The sequence below is a fragment of the Gallinula chloropus genome (genome assembly GCF_964237585.1).
Source record: "Gallinula chloropus genome assembly, chromosome: 1".
Classification (NCBI taxonomy): Eukaryota; Metazoa; Chordata; class Aves; order Gruiformes; family Rallidae; genus Gallinula; species Gallinula chloropus.
In genome coordinates this window covers 139,517,840-139,535,908 of record NC_140085.1, presented here as the reverse complement: position 1 = coordinate 139,535,908, position 18,069 = coordinate 139,517,840, and the positions used below count along the sequence as shown (strand labels likewise).

General features: G+C 43.4%; 1 protein-coding gene across 1 annotated transcript in view; it reads right to left on the bottom strand.

Moving 5' to 3' along the window:
* Positions 1 to 18,069, bottom strand: part of DHRSX (dehydrogenase/reductase X-linked) — a gene marked incomplete at its 5' end in the record, with an annotated part of 175,201 nt that overhangs the window by 31,339 nt on the left and 125,793 nt on the right. Inside the window, one exon of the mRNA XM_084279597.1 lies at positions 16,670 to 16,877. Coding sequence (XP_084135723.1) covers positions 16,670 to 16,877 — 208 coding nt within the window. The remainder of the gene's footprint in view (positions 1 to 16,669; positions 16,878 to 18,069) is intronic.

The following is an 18,069-nucleotide window of genomic DNA, read 5'->3' as shown; positions in this document are numbered from 1 at the left end:
CGTGTTATCTGAATGGATTCAGAAACTTGGAGACACAATGGTAAATTGTACAGCTCAGCTACAGCAAGTAAGAAGACAACAGCACTGACTCTCCAATGGACATCCTTTTTTGTCTCTTTTTTTACCCCCTGCTCTATTCTTGTTCAAGCAAATCACAAACAAACAGGCTGCAAAAGCCTAATATAAATTGAGAGAGAGTAAGAAAGGACAGTTGATTGTAAACAGCCCTTGTACCAACCAACGGCCTGAGCTGTAACATACTGGATAACGCAGCTCCATCATCATAAAGATATCACCTGCGCCTCGAGGTAAGATGGGCTATTTTAAGAATAAAGAACAATCACTACATGAATATAAAAGTGACTTGGCATTACTCAGGAAATTGCAGTTACATTTTAAATTCAGTAACGTCCGTGCTCTGATCTGAGACACTCAAAATGTCACCTTATGCTTCATGCATATTTCAACCCTTTTAACTTGAAGGACCAGATCCTCAGCTGCCAGGAGCTTCCCTTACGCAGCCGCGCAGGGCAAAGCTCACACCACCCATGGGAAGAAGCACTCATCGGAAGTCGCCTCCGGCAGCCAGCTGGCAGCCAAACCTGGCACTTCTCCACCAGTGCCACTGTTCCCCCACCAGTGGAGAACTCAAGCTGGGGCACGGGACAAGCTTCCCGAGCTGAATTAGAGGGATCTTGTCAGGCAAGTGGCTCACAGGGAAGAAGGGCTGGGGACTACTCTGACTTGTTCTGCTTGGGTCTAGTCTTGCCTTCAGTAACCTTCAGATGCCAGGAAGGAGGATGGTGAGCACTTCCCATGACTTCCCATTCCCACATTTTGTGCGAGTGCTGTTTTGACTTACCTCGTGGCAATGAAGCATGAACTACAAGGGCCAGATCCTCAAAAGCCTTGTACTTTGCATAGATATCTATGTCAGAGAAACACGAGTGCTGAGAGGATATAAAAAGCTATCCAATCAGTGAGGAAGCCTTTTATATCACAGCGCAGAAATGCAAATTATTTGCAAGGCAGCAGGGAATCAGACTTCAATAACATACTATAGATACAAAGGATATAACATTGGATACACAGAGCAGACACTTTTGGCAGAATCCCTGCAACGATTATCTGCAGTCTTGCCATTTTGTCTGTGTGTGATTTTGCTTTCCAGGAATCTGACATCAATGGACTACATAAGACAGGAATCACCTGTGACACAGAACTGACAAGGATTTTTGTTGAACTGCTTTGTTTGTAAGACCCCATCTTATTAGAAGTATGTTGCTTAAATGCCACGTCGGGGAAAAAAATCAATAGTGGTCACTTGATTTCATTGCATCCAGTCTTGAGTTGATGCATCAGAAAAACAGGAGCATGTAGGCTCCTGTACCTGTACCGTGATTGCCTCCTTCATGTACATATATGTAGAATCAGACAATGGTTTGAGTTGTAAAGGTCCTTTAAAGGTCATCTAGTCCGACCCTCCTGCCACGGGCCAGGGACATCTTTCATTAGATCAAGTAGCTCAAAGTCCCATCCAACCCGGCCTTGAACACTGCCAGGGAGGGGGCAGCCACAGCTTCTCTGGGCAACCTGTGCCAGGGCATCACACCCTCATCATAAAAATGTCTCCCTTATTTCCAATCTAAGTCTAAAATCATAAAAAATATTCCTATTACATATGCAATTGTCTGGCATCAAAGCCTATGCATCTAAATCTAGCCTCTCTTGGCACTCTCTTCTCTGTATTTCATACACTGAATGAAAGTTTAATTGTATACTAAATACAATAATATTGACATTATGCTTTCATTTTCTGAAGGCTCTAAGAGCTTTCTGAAATGAGAGTGCATACAAAAGGCCACCCAGCCCAAAGCAGAACACGCTGTACCAGCAAACTGTGCTGGCACACCAGTGTACACAAGGTACCTGTGATGCTTGGACCCCTGAGGACACACAGCATCGATGCTTCCAAACAAGGCAGGCAGACCTTCAAGCAGAGAAACTCTACCTAAGCAGGTAGCCAGCCAGGTAAAAGGCTGGGAGCTCCCAGCAATATATATATATATATATGTATATACCTAGGAGGTGCTGGTGTTTGACTGGCTAGGGATCCTTCCTAATAAATACTGCCCACCAGGCTTGAGCTACACCAGGCAGCACGTGCTGGGGTACGGCATGGGCAACAGCTAGGAAAAGCTGAGAAAGGGCTTTATGGGAAGAAATCCAGTGGGAAAGAGTGGTGTGCCTACCATAGGTAGCCTCGAGAAGTTCATGATCACCCACTCATTTGAGTGGGGCTTTCTGTGGACTACTCTTCCTAGCATGAAAAAACAGTCTCCTTTGGGGGATGCCCCTCTGTGGTATTTTGCCGCGTTGGTGTTGATAAAATAGGGCAATGCACAACTCACTAAATGGAAACTACAGGAGGAGTTAAGGCAGAGAGAATTTAATTAGCTGCTTTGGAAGCCAGCCAAGAGAGCAGCAATATGCAAGACATTCTTTTTCCTTTTAAAAATACTATTTTATTGATTGTATATTGATGAATAAAGTATCATGATAAGGCAGGCTATGCATTTTCTGTTCAATTCATTTTTAGCAGAAATTCTTAATTACAGCTTAAGATTTTTTGCAACATACACTAACAGTTTGAATTGTCATTGCAAAAATTAGAGATGAGAAGAGAGAAAGGGATTGTTTTGTATTTTTGCCAAAACAAAATAAGCAAGTATTCAATTCTGGAGTGAGTAGGTGCCTTGTGGTTTGCTGATGTTTTCCTTTTTTTTTTTTTTTTTCCCTCCTCCTCTTCTACCAGAAACTGATTTTACTACTCATCTCCATGGTGCTGTCTCCAGCAGCAGTCTCTCCAGCATGCTGGGGCAATGTATTTGTAAAAAGTAACTAGGAGCCAAATTTCAAACCGGAGCCTGCAGTGGCTAATTAGGTGTTTAAATATGGACTCTGCTGCCATCTGAGTTTGAAAACTGGATCCATGTTTAGCACTTCCCTTGGCAGCCAATATTACTCTGATTTCTTTTCCGGATGGTTTTAGCTGGTCTGCATTCTGCAAAAGTCTCCCATTTACACCCAGTGACACCACGTTTAGCGAAGAGGTACCCACTGAGTAACAGGGGAAACAAAATCACTGCTCGGCGCAGACAGCTTCCCCCACACCTCCTGCGCAGGGGCTCAGACCGCTTCGCCCACACCTCCTGCGCAGCGGCTCAAACCGCTTCCCCCGCGCCTCCTGAGCAGGGAGGGGGTCAGACCGCTTCCCCCACACCTCCTGCGCAGGGGCTCTTGCGCTGCTCTTTCACTAACGGTTGCTTCTGCATTACACATACATGTCTAGAGGAAGATGAGGTGGGCTGACCACGAGAAGGGGCCGGTGGCAGCCACCTTCCCCATCCCCACCACACCTCGCTTCAATAAAAGGCTGGGAGAACCTGTGACCCTCCTGACGGACACACAGCTAGGTTTAACCCAGCCGGCGCTAGCAGTGATATTCTTCCTGACGTGGACCTCTCTTATACCGCGGCTGCCTCGCACATGTCATCCTCCCCGCACCCACCGCCACGCTCCCCAATTTCCAGCATGTTAATTTGCCCGGAGGGCAGAGTGCACCGAGATCAAACTGCAGAACAACCCGATTGCAATGTGTTCCATTAAAAAACAAGTGATGCAAAACGTGGGTGACATGCTGGGGTTTTTAATGAAAGGCCACACAGAATTTCAATATACGCCGTAGGATGAATCAGAGAATTAACAAAACACAGACTTGCTGTATTAAAATGACTAAAGTTTCCTAATGATTTATGTATTAATCTTGCAATACATCGTCACTATTGCTTAGTCAAGAACTTAAAAGTCTGTCATTAAACACTCACAAAGCTTTCACAGTCTTAACTTTTCTTTCTCCAGGGAGTGCAGTACAAGATTTTTCAAGATTTTTGATAGATTTTGCCATTTATTCTGAAGCAGCTGCAGAAACACATTGCAGAATACAGGTATGTATTTTTCATAAGCAGTGTCTTTCTCTTTTCCTGTGATAAAACAAAGCCTGAGTCCTAAATATTGCTTATTAGATTTAAGCAGACTTCCTGGCAGTACTACATATATTTATCCTTTGATCACAATTGCTGGGTCTCACCAATTGTGATTTTCCCTCAATACAAAAAACCAAAACCAAAACTAAACAAAAAAAAACCCAAACAAAAACCCCAACAAAACCCAGGAAATACATAGATGGAAAAAAGACAGAGTTGGAGAAATAAGAATACAGGAATTGCTACTACTACCCAGGATTTTGCCAAGTCAAAGAAACCAGCATCTGCATTAGTAAAATGAAACTAAAATCTAAAGTGTTAACGTATCTACTTATCCAGATGTTGTTACAGCTATGTTTTGTATGGTAGTTGTCCTATTACCAACTTTATATATATATGACCACAGCCTACTGTATCGTTACCCACTTCACATGTACACCTGGGTATTTTGGGTGTTCACTGGAGAACTATAATTCTTCATGTACATTTCTTTTGTGTTTATAAATACATACATACAATAGTCAAAGTGGCTTTAGCATTCCCCTGTGTGTTTGAACTGCAACACGCAGGCAGCTGCAATTTGAATGAATAAGGACTAGAGCATTAGGGACTCCTCATGACCCCTTGACGGACATTTTGGAAAGAGAGGCTACAAGACTGATAAATGAAATTAGCAGTTCTACACAAGCTGCAAAGCAAATCATGTCCTAATTGGTCACACAGGGGTTACTTAAGCAGACAGAGGCAAGTGGCACTTCCAGAGCAGCCCACCTTGTCCTTCTGTTCTGACCCACAGACAAAGACTGAATGCGCCTCAGAGCTTCCCGCTCTCCCTGCAGTCAGCCCCTCGGTGCCACGTGCTGCTCACACACAGCTTTGGACAAAACCAGGCTTTCTCTGACAGCTTTCAGCTGTGGTAAAGTAGCATTTTTCTTCTTAAAATTAGAGGGTAAGGGTAGAAGCTCAGAGCTGGGAGAAGCCGGACTGTGCATTGTGGGTATTTTGAAAGCCATGCTTCCCAGCTTCCAGCACTTCACGTACAAACAACAGCATTTGGTGACTAGCCCCTTGTTACAGCTTGCAAGAAATGTGGGAGGACCAAAAATGAATTTACTGCCTTTGGGAGACTATGTTTAGTAAAGAAACCTGGAATGTCTTAATCATAAAAATGTTTATAAATATTTTTATGAAATAAGCAGGGCCTTGTCATCCTGGGAATTACTGTCGTCCAGGTGGAATCAGTGCATCGTTTTTCAGTTGGCTGATCCCTCCTAATAGCAGGAGGTGAGGTGTCAAGAGCCCTCCTGTTTCACTGATTGCCTCGCTGTGTGCAGCTCCATGGCTGTGTGCTCAGCACAGTTCTCAAAAGTATGAAACACGGCCCAAAGGCTGGTCTTATCAAAGTCTCACCAGAATCAGTATCTAAAAAAGGTCTGATTTTTCTCTTTGTGTACAATTGATGATAATTTCAAATTTTTGGATGATTTTAAATATCGATGGCAAGTTCAAGTTGTAATTACTGCATTTCTTTTCTCCCAGGAAATACATCTCTTTATAAAGAATGATATAAATTGCCTCTTCTGAAGCATCATTTTTCTGCAGTTGCTTCATATGATGCAGTATTAAGTACTTGCTAATATCTGAAGTGGTATTTGAGCGTAGTGGTATCCCTTCATACAATTAAAATTCTCCATCAAACAAATGAATGAGTAAATAAATGGAAGCAAGCAGAGTTTTGCATTACTGCAGCCAATAAACAGATCAAGGCTACGAGACCTACATTCCTTGTCCTCGTGATCCTTTTGAGTGATGGGGAAACATCATGGCCACATATCTTTTCATATTATCTCTTGGATAATCTGGATCTTAGGTTATTGAAGACTGTCACACACCTTTTAAGATTATCTCTTGGACTATAACAAGAAGAGCTCTGAGGCACTCTCCACCCACTTGTGGAAAGCTTCCTAACAACTCTCCTGCAATAGAGTTTTCAAGTGGAAGAAAGCAGTGGGTCTTCTTAAGGTTTCTTCCCTTCCACCAGAACACACATAGGGCCATAAAATGCCCCAAGTAATAACTTGAACAGTCCCAGATCTTATTTTTGGTTTGACAAAATCGTCTTAAAACTGGTGCAGACTTTTGCATACCAGCTGCAGATTCTGGGCTTTTCATTCTGGGACTGAAAGGGAACTGTTGGGTCTGGTTATGCATAATAAAGGGTTGCCATTTCAAATCCAGTACAGTGCACCAAATGTGGTTAGCAGATTTCCAATAAACTACGTGATATGTGTCGGTGTATATGTGAAGATAATGTAGGGTTTCATTTTGTGGTGAGCTGAACCCACTGCACTGCCTTAGAGTTGAAAAGGCATCGATTGTGTTCTGCAAGTGCAACGGTTCACCACGCTGAAGGACTGGTCTGTCTCACCAGGGGAAACATGGCTTGAGTGTACACACAGACTGCAAAGTCCTTTTTGCTCTGTAATGTCTATAAACACTATGCAGAAAATTCCATGCTATCATGCTCTGTTCACAGAAGCAACACAAGAGTATAAAGTCTGGCACAACAAAATAATTTTAAAAATCAGTTTTTGTTTGCTGAAACAATCTAACAACTCCTGCTTTTTCAAGGTTTTCTTATGTAGCGAGAATATGAATATAACAGCTTCAAACTGAGAGGTAAAAGAGACTAACTCCCAATGTAGGAATTAAGACAAGGAACAGGCTCAAAAAGAAAAGACAACTAGTTGTTAAAAAGAGCCATGAGAAGTCTTGCCCTCTGTTGGAAGACCTTTCTAGGTTAAAGATAGAAATGCAGCTGAACTGCCAACGGGTACATGAGGGATTAAAATGTGGAAGTTTTCTGCACCCATGAAATGACTCATAGCCCAGACACAGCAGGAAGGGCTTTTGGTTGTGTGAGACTGTACACCGCCAGCTTGGCTGCTGTCAGAAAAGATGTGGGATTTAAATAAATTTATGAAAGAGGCCTGTGAAGTGAAAATAGGGGAAGGAGGATGTCTTAGTTAAAGAACATAAACAAGCCAACTTCAGCAAGCAAACAAACAAAACCTTGCCTGCAAGAAACAAATGACAACCGGTGTCTCAGAGTGGTCCATAGCCAGCATTGCAAAGTGGTTATTTCAAAGTACTATATGGGACAGTGACAGAAATCACTTTCTCTACTGTTTTGCCTTAAGAGTTGGGTTTTAGTTTTGTTTTACAAATTTCCCAATACTGTGTTACCCTGGAACACTGTAAACAGAGATCTGCAATGGAAAACCAAGCGTTTCCTAAGAAGGCGCATGGCATGACGCAGCCTGGGGCCAGGGAGCATGAGATCTCTTCCACTTGCAAAGGTACCAGAAGCAAGTGAATGAAGTCAGGCAGGTTTGGCTTTCCAGGAAATGATGAGAAGTTCCATGTTCAAACCAACACACAGTCACTGGAGCTTCCCGGCCTCAGCCCTTGTTGAAAAAAGAATTAAAAGACACTGCTGCTTTGTCAGACTGATGGGTTTCTGGTGGCAATTCAGAACAACACCACCACTTCAAGCTGAGAACCAGACGCACAACTCATGATAGTTTAATTTAGACATCTCTGCAGTGCCCCATTATAGCTAGGATCACTTTTAAAAGCTCCTGAGCTTCTCAGAAAGCTACTGTGAGCCACAATGCTCCTCAGCGTCTGTCCTTGAGAGGCTGAGGCAGTGCTGAGTACAGCCAGTCCCACCTCCCGTACAAGAAATGCAGGGCAACCACAGCACCTGACACAAAACGAGAACAGAATAAATGGGGCAATGAAGCTACAGCTACATAAAGCATTCCAACAGTATTAAAACTCCCTTGGGCTAAAATACTTTATTTTTACAGTGATTTACTTTATTTAGAAAAGGTTTTTTTTCTGTAAAATTCACATTTTTAATAAAGAACTTGATTTCATCTAAAGATCTTTTTTTTCTTCACAGGTTTAAGCATATAAATGCTTGGTCTGCTTTTGAACAGACAACATTCTCCTTCACTGAAAGAGAAGATTTAAGACAGGGAGCAGAAAAAAAGGTTTAAGAGTTCTCATTTGTTAAACTCAGAGGCAGAGATCTGCTGTTGCCTCCCTCCAATACAGCTCATAATCCTTAACATGCCTGGGATATGAAGAACTAGGAGCAACATCAGGGCTGAGCCCAGAGGGGGTTTGTGTAAGGTGAGCTGATCGTTTTGACCATTTCTCTTAACATTATTCCAGGAATTGAGAGACACGTGTCCCAGCTTTCCCAAGCTACACCCGGCAGCTGGAAGGACCACTCTACAGAAAAGGTGCTGTGAGGGGAGTGGTAGTTAAAGCCATTGATAAGAATACTAAAACCATTTGAGTCATCACCCAGGATCTGAAGTCCAAAGCTTTCAAGGTTCACTCAGCCTTAATGAGTCATTTTTGCTCACAGGGAGATGCTAACCTAACCCTCCCCTCCCGAGGGTGAACAGCTATCTCCACGCCGCATTCTCTGCAAGTCTCCTTTGCCTTCGCTGTCACAAGAGTGCGGTACAATAACTTCCAAATTGCCATTAAACCATCTGGATGTTTTGGGAAACATCACATCTACTGTCCTGTGTGCCACAAAGAGTTGACTTCTCCCTCCAAGCCCACCATGCAGGGAGAGGCTGAGCAGCAGGAACACCCATATCTCACATACCTCCCAACATGTTGCAATTTTGAAGGAGTTCAGAAACACTGTGCCCTATTAAATCATTAACCTTTATTAATACTCTTTTGTTAGAACCATTAATCTCTTTTAGATGAAGAGGAATTTAACAGTGACACACAAAGAAGCTATTCCTGCTTTGGCAGAGGGGGTTGGAGTCGATCTCTTGAGGTGCCTTTCAACCCCTACAATTCTGTGATTCTGTGATATTTAATTTCCCTGAATACACTAAAGTCTGCCCTTAGCTTTGTGATAGTAGTGTTACACTGTTACTATTCTTCAGAAAGAAATGAAGAACCCTAGAAGTGTTTTGATTAGACAGAAAGAAAATACACCAACAAATACAAAATTAAAACTACCCAAAATTGGCACTTTGACTTAAATATTTCTCTGTTATCAGTTACAGGAATGGATAGGGATCTGTGGCCTGCAGCGTGGATAAAGCACTTGCTGCATATGAACTAACACTCTGTCTGTTGGATTGATGAATAGGTCTGCTAATATAATAGCCCAGTTTTGTGTTTTGGGGTTTTTTTTAAATACATTTATATAATTTGAGATCTGTGACTCCACCAGTACACTCATTTTCCAGGCCAGCAAATCAATTTTTGCAATTAACACTAATTGCTGCAAACTCAAGGGATCGTTTTACAAAGCAGCAAATCCTTTTGCATTTATACAGAAAGTACATTGCAAGGAAGGACTGAAGCACCCTTAGGTGTGTGCATTAAGCATCTGAATACTTATCATCAAAGAATAGACAGGAAAACTTGGTAATCTGCTTCAGGAAGGAGATGTTTTGGTCCTGACAAGGGAACATGATGTTTCTTGAAAATAGAACCCAGAGTATGCAATAAAAGTCATTGTGAGAAAGCTGTTTTAAACAACACTACTGAAACAAAATCATACATTCCTCAACTAAAATAAAATCTATAATAGCATATATCTATCTCATGGTCTAGAAGAATCTTTTATCATCATAATTTTTGTAGTTTTCACAGCACTTTATTAAGCAATGTTCCAGCGACACAGTTCTGGATATGTAACTGTGAAAGAATTCTGCACTGACTAAGATGGATGAACAACAACAATAAAAAAGTAATATAAATAATTTCTCCTACTTCCTCCTAAAAATTTTCCTTTATTATTTAAGAATTGGTAAATAAAACAATAGTACTGTGCTACTACTATGCTACATCAGCTTCACGTTTGCTTTTGCTTGAATTGAAGATGTTGTACATCCCATAAATTCTTCCAGTCAGAGAGTATTAGTTGTGAAAAAACAGTGAAGGAAGTATTTTTTTTATAAACAAAATTTTAATTGGAAAAAATAGTAACTCATCTAATTATTCTTAGTGAAGAATGGGGATTGGAACTTGAATGATCTTTAAGGTCCCTTCCTACTCTAACCATTCTATGACTCTATGAAAAAAATCTTTATTTTTAAATAAATGTCCAACTTTTAAAAAAAGTTTTTGGAAACTGATGGAAATACCTTGCTCCAACAGGATGACTTAGAAATTACAGGTTTGGAGTTTCAGTTTGATCAATATTATACTTCAAAATAGAAATGACAATGTACTCATAAGGATAATTACAATAAATTAGAAAGAAAATATTCTGAAATCACTGAAATCCAAGGCTTTGGTCCAAAAAATGGAATTGTATCTTCCAAAAATAATTTGATATTTTAACTTTTCATTGCTATTCTAGGAAAATATTTTCAAAATCTCAGCAGTGCTGATGGGACAGAATCATCAACTTTCTGCCCCAACTTAAAAGAAAGCGATTTACCCAAACCATCACATATATGCAAGAGGTGAAGATGAAGGCTGCCACCCATCCAAGAACAGGAGGCCTACAGGAAGAGTTGCCGATCAGTACATGACACCTCCTGTTACAGCCTAACAGAAGAGATTAACTGGAGCTGCCTGGTCCTCCCAGCATTCCCCCAGCTCCAGGGTACCCTCTTTTTACCAGCTACATGTGGCAGCTGGGATTTCTGAAATATCTTTCATTCAATGTCTGTTGCCTCTGACATGATTCATGCACTAGGGCTACAGGAAAATAATACAGAAATTATGCAGGAACTGTAGCAGACCGGAGGGTTGTAGAAAACATCAGCTCCTTCTGCAGTTGGAGAGCAGAGGAAAGAGCACAAAAAGTGTGACTAACTGTTCCTGAACATAGAGGAGACGAGAATGAGAAAAGGAGCTGTGTTACTGTGGCTGGGGAGTTCATAGATCTGTGATTCATAGCATTGCAGGGCCCATTTGGCATGCAAAAAAAGAGGATGATGAAAGGAATAGTTTAGTCATGGAGAAAAAGCCAGACAGAACACAGAGAGATGCTCACCCCTGGGGAAGGGAGCATATTCAGGTGTGACCCACAGCCTGGGAATGGAATAAGGTCTTTTTTCCTTTATCTTGCTAAAATTCCCTTTTACTTCACTAGGGAGAATATTTGAAGGAGCGTCCTCCATCCCACCCTTGTGAGAACACCATAAACTCCAGTGCACTGTTCAAGCCTATCTCAACCCAGCAGAATGGCACAATGTTCTTCAAGACTTTGCTGAAACCAGCCAGCCATATTCTCTCATGACCATTTATTTTTCTCCTCTCGCTCGCTCTCACTTCACAACCTGTTGTTTAAGGCAGTGTGCTCATTCCAACAGTCAGAGGAGGACTCTTTGCTGTTAGAGAGTACAGTGTGCTACCCTCAGCATGTAATTGCTGAAAGGCTTGCAGATAGATAGCGTTTCTGTTCAACTTTCACCTCCTTGAAAACAGTCGTATTCAAAGTAGGGATGAAGGAGAATGATTTGCCTTAGGGATCCCCTTGTCGACTCATGTGATTGCTGTTGAAAATGGTCTGGATCTAAAAGACCACAAAGGTGTTTGATGTTCTTCGTATATCCTTCAGCAAAAGAACTGGGAGAACAGTCATTGCTCTTGTGCGTTTGCATTTTCAATAACACACATGAAACAAGCTGTGCCCTGCCAGATCGGAACAAGCTCTGTCCTGCCTTGATGTACCCATGCTGTGTCTCTTTCCCTGGTGTGTGCGAGGAAGATGAGCAAGAAGGGGAGAGAAATTACATCTTCAGGGGAGAAATAGGGCTGGGGTTAGAGGGAGAAGATAAAAGAAAGATAAATGGAGAGGAGGAAAAGAACTGGTGAGCAGCAGTAAGACACACCTCCTCCCTCCCACCCCATCCCCACCCCCCAAAAAAAAAAAGAGAAGAAATTATGAGATGGGAGGGAAAAGGAAATGGAGACACGAAAAACTCAAAAGATATGGGTGAAGATGAAACTATGAGCACAGAAATAAAGTAGGCAGGCATGAAGTGAGAGATAAGAAAGGAAGAAGAACTACGTAAAATGCAGGGAAAATAAAGCAAAAAATTAAATTAACTCTTCCATGAAAGAGGAGCTGAGAAGAGAAACATGGGATAAATCAGATTGGTAAAATGGCAGGAAACAATCCAAAGAGGAATGGAAGAAGCCAGTAATACAAGCTGCATTTAATACTGTTCCTGGGACAGACCTTCCAAGAATTATTGGTTATGCTGTTGCCCTGTGGTCATTGTGATATAAATGATTCCAAATTGTTTTGCTGCCTCCCTGCAAGGCTAGGAATACTGGCTAATCCGGGAACATTCACACAAGTTGTGAAATTAATTATGGCCAACTAGTGCAACTCAAAATAATACATTTTTTAGGAAGATTTCCTGTTCACACAAGTGGCAAAAATGAGGGATGGCATAACTGGGAAACTGTGGCAATTCGTGGAAAGCTATCATAGCGCAGTGCTCACCATGGGTGTGTTTATCGCATCCATTAAAGCTCTTAAACACTGCTCTGAATCACAAGGCGTCTCCGAGTCCCTGTGGCGTGGGCAATGCCTGTGTGTGGTACCCTGCAACAGTCCTCCAGGGTTGCTAAACCACCCCCTCATGCTGCAGGCACACACTTTAACACACAGGAAATCTTACTGTTTCCAGCATCACTGTTTATGCAATAGCTAACGATTCACCCTAGTGAGAGATTACCTGTGGCTGGGCTAAAGAAAACCCCAACAACCCAGGAGTATTCTGGGTTCTTCCACCCGAACCAAGAAAAGGTTTGGAGCTGAATCCACAGCCCCCTCCTTCTGGGTCCCAGGAGTGTGCCTTTGGGCTTGGGAAGCAGGCAGTGCTGCCATCCCTGTGCAATTCAGAGCATCCAAGTGGGAAAATCCGGAGTCTGTCACCATTTATGGTTCTTCTTAGACTGATAAATGGAAATGTAAAGGGCAGGGTTTGGCACAAAAGCTGCAGGTAAACCTCACTGGTATATTATTCTTTTTTACATCAGATTGGTCTTGTTCATGCTCAGCTATAACTGAAACATTTCTGGTTTCTTTAAAATATGAGCTAATAACGACCAATCGCAGGTAAGAATGATCCTAAACTGAAAAGACAGAGTACAAGGCTTTGCTATAATGAAGGAAACGACTGTTGTCTAGAGACACGTTTAATTCTGCATTCTGCACTTTAGCCCAAAGAAATACTAATTATACTCCCCTCAGCCCCCTTGCATGGTGCCATCCAGCACATGCCGATCAGAAACAATGAATGCATACACGGAGTGAGGAGTAAGGGTAATTTCCTGTGGTTGTTTTACAAGCAAGAGATTAAACTGCGAATACCCTGCCGAGCTTAGACAATGTGCTTGTAATAAAACTGGTGCTGTAGTATATAATCAGAAGTCAAACAAAGTTTGACGTGCCTCATGCAGCATTCGTATGTAAAATGTCTGCAGCGGAAACAGCCCAGCCCTCTAATTTCAGCCTTCCTTCCAAAACGAAACCTCAGGCCAGGTACCTCTGGAAACGTGCTGAGGTCTCTGTCGAAGGATACAGATGGAATTTCTCCACGGAGGTGATGCAAAACTCAGGCTGGGTCTGTGCGGGCAGAAATGCTCCGGAGCCCATCAGAAGACAGGCTCTGTTTGAGCCTGTTAGTGAGCAGGGAATTGCCACACGTCATTGCATGGGAAACCTTGAAAGGTGTCTCCGTTTTCCTGCCCATTCCTCAGTTAATTACAAACCTCTACATAGTTCTCATACGAGACCAGAGATATTTACAGCACGATTTAATGACTTCCTAAAGATAGAAGTATCAGCCACAGTTTTCCTAAGTGAAAGCAGTGAGACAGGATCTGGCCATGCATTTTAACTGATCTTACCAGGGTAAAAGCCCAATTTGGATGCACACTTGGACCTTGGTGAGGTCTCAGAAAAGCACAGGGTGTGACACTCACAAGTGCTGGGGGTCCAGAGTTTGCAGTGAATCACCAGGTTGATGTGTGTGAGAACGAGCATCACAGGGACAGCAGGGACTCACAGAAGGGTAGGAGTTAGAAGGTACCTCTGAAAATCATCTAGTCCAACCTACCTGCTCAAGCAGGATCACCCAGAGCAGGTTTCACAGGACTGTGTCCAGGCAGGTCTTGAATATCTCTAGAGAAAGAGACTCCACAACCTCACTGGCAGCCAGTCCCAGTGCTGACACCCTCAGAGTGAACAAGTTTTTCTTCATCCTCAGATGGAACTTCCTGTATTCCAGTTTGTGCCCATTGCCCCTTGTCCTGTTATCAGGTACCACTGAGAAGAGTCTGGCCCCCATCCTCTAGACACCTGCCCTTTAGATATTTATGAATATTGATGAGATTCCCCCCTCATATTTCTCTTCTCCAGGCTAAACAGCCCCAGCTCTCTATCTTTTCTCATACAAGAGATGTTCTAGTCCTCCAATCATTCTTGTAGCTCTCCACTAGGCATTCTCCAGTAGTTCTCTGTTTTTCTTGAGAGCACAGAACTGGACGTAGTACTCCAGATGTGACCTCAGCAGGGCAGAGTAGAAGGGGAGGATAACCTCCCTCAAGCTGCTGGCCTTAATGCACCCCAGGACACCACTGGACTTGCAGGCCGTGAGGGCACACTGCTGGTTCATGAAGAGCCTGGTGTCCACCAGGATTCCCAGGTCTTTCTCTGCAGAGCTGCCTCCCAGTGGCTCAGCCCCTGACCTGTACTGGTGTCTGGGGTTATTCCTCCCAAGTGCAGGACCCTACACTTGTCCGTGTTGAACTTCATGTAGTTCCTCTTCACTCAATTCTCTAGTCTGCTCAGATCTCATTGAAGGGCAGCACAGCCTTCTGGTGTGTCAGACAGTCCTCCCAGTTTTGTAACATCAGCAAATTTTGTGTTGGTGCACTCTGTCCACTCGTCCAGGTCATTGATAAATATGATGACTAGAAGGCTAGACCAAGCACTGACCCCCGGGGCACACCACATGCTACAGGCCTCCAATAGACTCTGCGCCACTTATCACAGCCCTCTGAGCTCTGCCATTCAGCCAGATCTCAACTGTCCGCTCATCCAACCCCACACTTCCTCAGTTTGTTTCCAAGGATGCTATGAGAGGCAGTGTCAAAAGCCCTGCTGGTGTCAAGGTAGACTACATCCACTGCTCTCCCCTCATACATCTAGCCAGTTCTGCCATCACAGAAGGCTCTCAGACTGGTCAGGCATGATTCCCTCTTAGTGAATCGATGTTGACCGTTCCCAATAATATTCTTCTTCTCCTCATGCTTATTGACTACCTCCAGAAGGAGCTGTTCCATAATGTCGGCAGGGATGGAGGTGAGGCTGACTGGCCTGTAGTTTCCTGGGTCCTCCTTCTTGCCCTTTTTGAAGACTGCAGTGACACTGGCCATCCTCCAGTCCTTAGGCACCTCTCCTGCTCTCTGTGACCACTCAAAGACGATGGAGAGTAGCATAGAAATAACATCTGACAGCTCTCTGAATACTCAGGGCCCATAGATTTGTAGACATAAGGCTTGCTCATATGTTCTCTAACCTCATCCTCCTCAAGCAAGGGAAGGCCTTTCTTTCTCCAGACTTTCCCTCTTACCTTCATGGTCTGGGATTCCTGAGAGCAGGCCTTAGCAGTAGAGACTGAAGCAAATAAGGCATTCAGTAACTCCGCCTTCTCTGTATCTTCCATCACCAGGGCACCCACATCATTCAGCAGCAGGCCCACACTGTCCCTAGCCTTTCTTTTGCTGCTGATGTACTTAAAAAAGCCCTTCTTGTTGCCCTTGACATCGCTTACCAGTTTTAATTCTAAGTGGGCCTTAGCCTTAGGGGTAACACAGCCAGGGGATGGGAGGCAGGCAGGGAAGCTGGGGAAGGACTGTGAGGGATGGGGACCGGAACGTCAGGAGCAGTGCAGGACAAGGCAGAGACCAGAGGGAGAGGGAGTGGAGGACAGTGTGCCAGGAGCTGCAGGCCAGCTAGCAGAGCTGCCAGGGAGGAAAGAAGCAGCAGGCAACTTGTAGGCCAGACAAAGTTTCGAGGCAAATGGGCAGGTGGGGCTAGCTGCCCCCCAGGGCCAAGTCAGCAGCCCAGCACTCAGCAGGCAGGGAGCTAGCAGCCACAGGCATCTGTCTGCACCCATCCGAGGGCAGGATCAGGGCCTCTACGTACACATTTACTTGGGGATGAAGTCGATTTGCATTCATCCAAGCTATTTAAAAACATTCCAGTTATTGAGAGCCTCCCTGACAACGCAGTGAGGAGTCCAGGCCCTGCACCACAGCTGTCACCACAGTGTAAGCATCAGAAAGGAAAGCAAGGCTTCAAGGTTCAGAATAAAAGACTCGGTTTACAAGCTTATAAATTATTTCTATCTTTGACTGCAGGCTGCAAGCTTTGTTCAAGTCTGAAAGATACTAAGGAACTGCTTGAGAATCACCATTAATTAACTTACTTTTTAAAAAGGCAACAAAAAAAAACTCTTCTACATTCAGCATTCAGTAGCAATTCTCTTAGAGCTCAATCTGCACACCCTTATCAGTGAATACCAAAAATGGATTGGTACCTGCTTTGTAAGTCGTTCAGGTGCAATTTGCCTACATAATGGGTGGCTGATGAGACAGTGATGATCCTAGCGTTGTGACTGTGCGTTCCTGATTGCTTCAGCGTATCCAAGAGGAGGTTAGTCAACAGGAAGTGTCCCAAGTAGTTCAAGCCGAAGTGCTCCTCAAACCCATCCTCTGTCTTCCTTTCAGGGACCAGCATCACCCCAGCTGGAGGAGAAAGGAGAGGTAAAACCTGTTGATTTATCTCAAAGAAGCAAGGAGGTAGAAGCATGGATATCTTGCTGCAGAGTGTAAACACAGCATTTAGAGCAATGAGTGACTGGTAATGGCATGTGAAGTGTAAAGCCAACACTGATTGAGAAAAGTGTCAGAACCCTCACTTCAATTCCTCTAACCAGAAAACAGGTAGACTCCCTCTCCCTCAAACTCTCCCTCCCTCCCAGCACGACTGTGAGGATAAATTAACTGATTTGTAAAAAGTGTTTTGAAGACATTAAAAGTTGAGTTAACCTATTGCTGGCACCCCAGACTGCACTACTGCAGCTCCACAATGATAATTAATCCATCTACAGTAGGTGAGAGTTGGGTGATCCCAAGAATGTTCCCTCTATCAAAGAGCCAGGAGCAGTGGAGAAGAGATCAGGCAAAGCAGCAGACCTCCTCTCCCAGACAGCTTTCTGCTGAGTCCTGGCTGGAGTTTAAAGATCTGTTGAGTCTTCATCTGAAATCTGCAACTTCTGTCTTACTAATGTGGGTGAGAAAACATGTAGTAAATTTGCCCAATATATCTTAATTACTGTGCTTACAAGCAGCTGCATATTGAAATGAGTTTTTGAATGCTTATTTTGGCAGCATTTTTGCCCACATTTCTACAAACCACAAATTTCAAACTCCGTGCCTAAAGTAAGTATCCACATCCCCAACAGGCAATGTTGATTTCAGCAGCTTGTGGAAAATCTTGATCTCATGCATGAATTATGTCATGTACTGAGACTGGGTGGGATGCAGCTTTCCTGCTCAATGATAATGTGGGCTTGAATGTTATCAATTATTCTTGTTTTATTAAAATTTAATTATCGTACAAGTGGACCTGACCTCTGTAATTTAAATGTAGATGGACGTGGCTCTCAGAGACTAATGTTGTAAGCCATTTGTCTTCTCTCTAAAATGCATGAATATGATACAGCAGAGAGGCCACCTCTGCTCACAGACATGAGAGTGTCAGCTTAATACTCATGCTACTTCATGTGTCCATTAAAAAGCTTTTAACATCCCATTTCTGGATGTCAGCCCAACGCTGGCATGTAAAATGATCATTTTAAACTGCACATGCTGTACATTTACACTGCTCTTTCTTGGGGGGGCATCCTGCCACCTGACAGTCCTGCTTCGTTGCTGC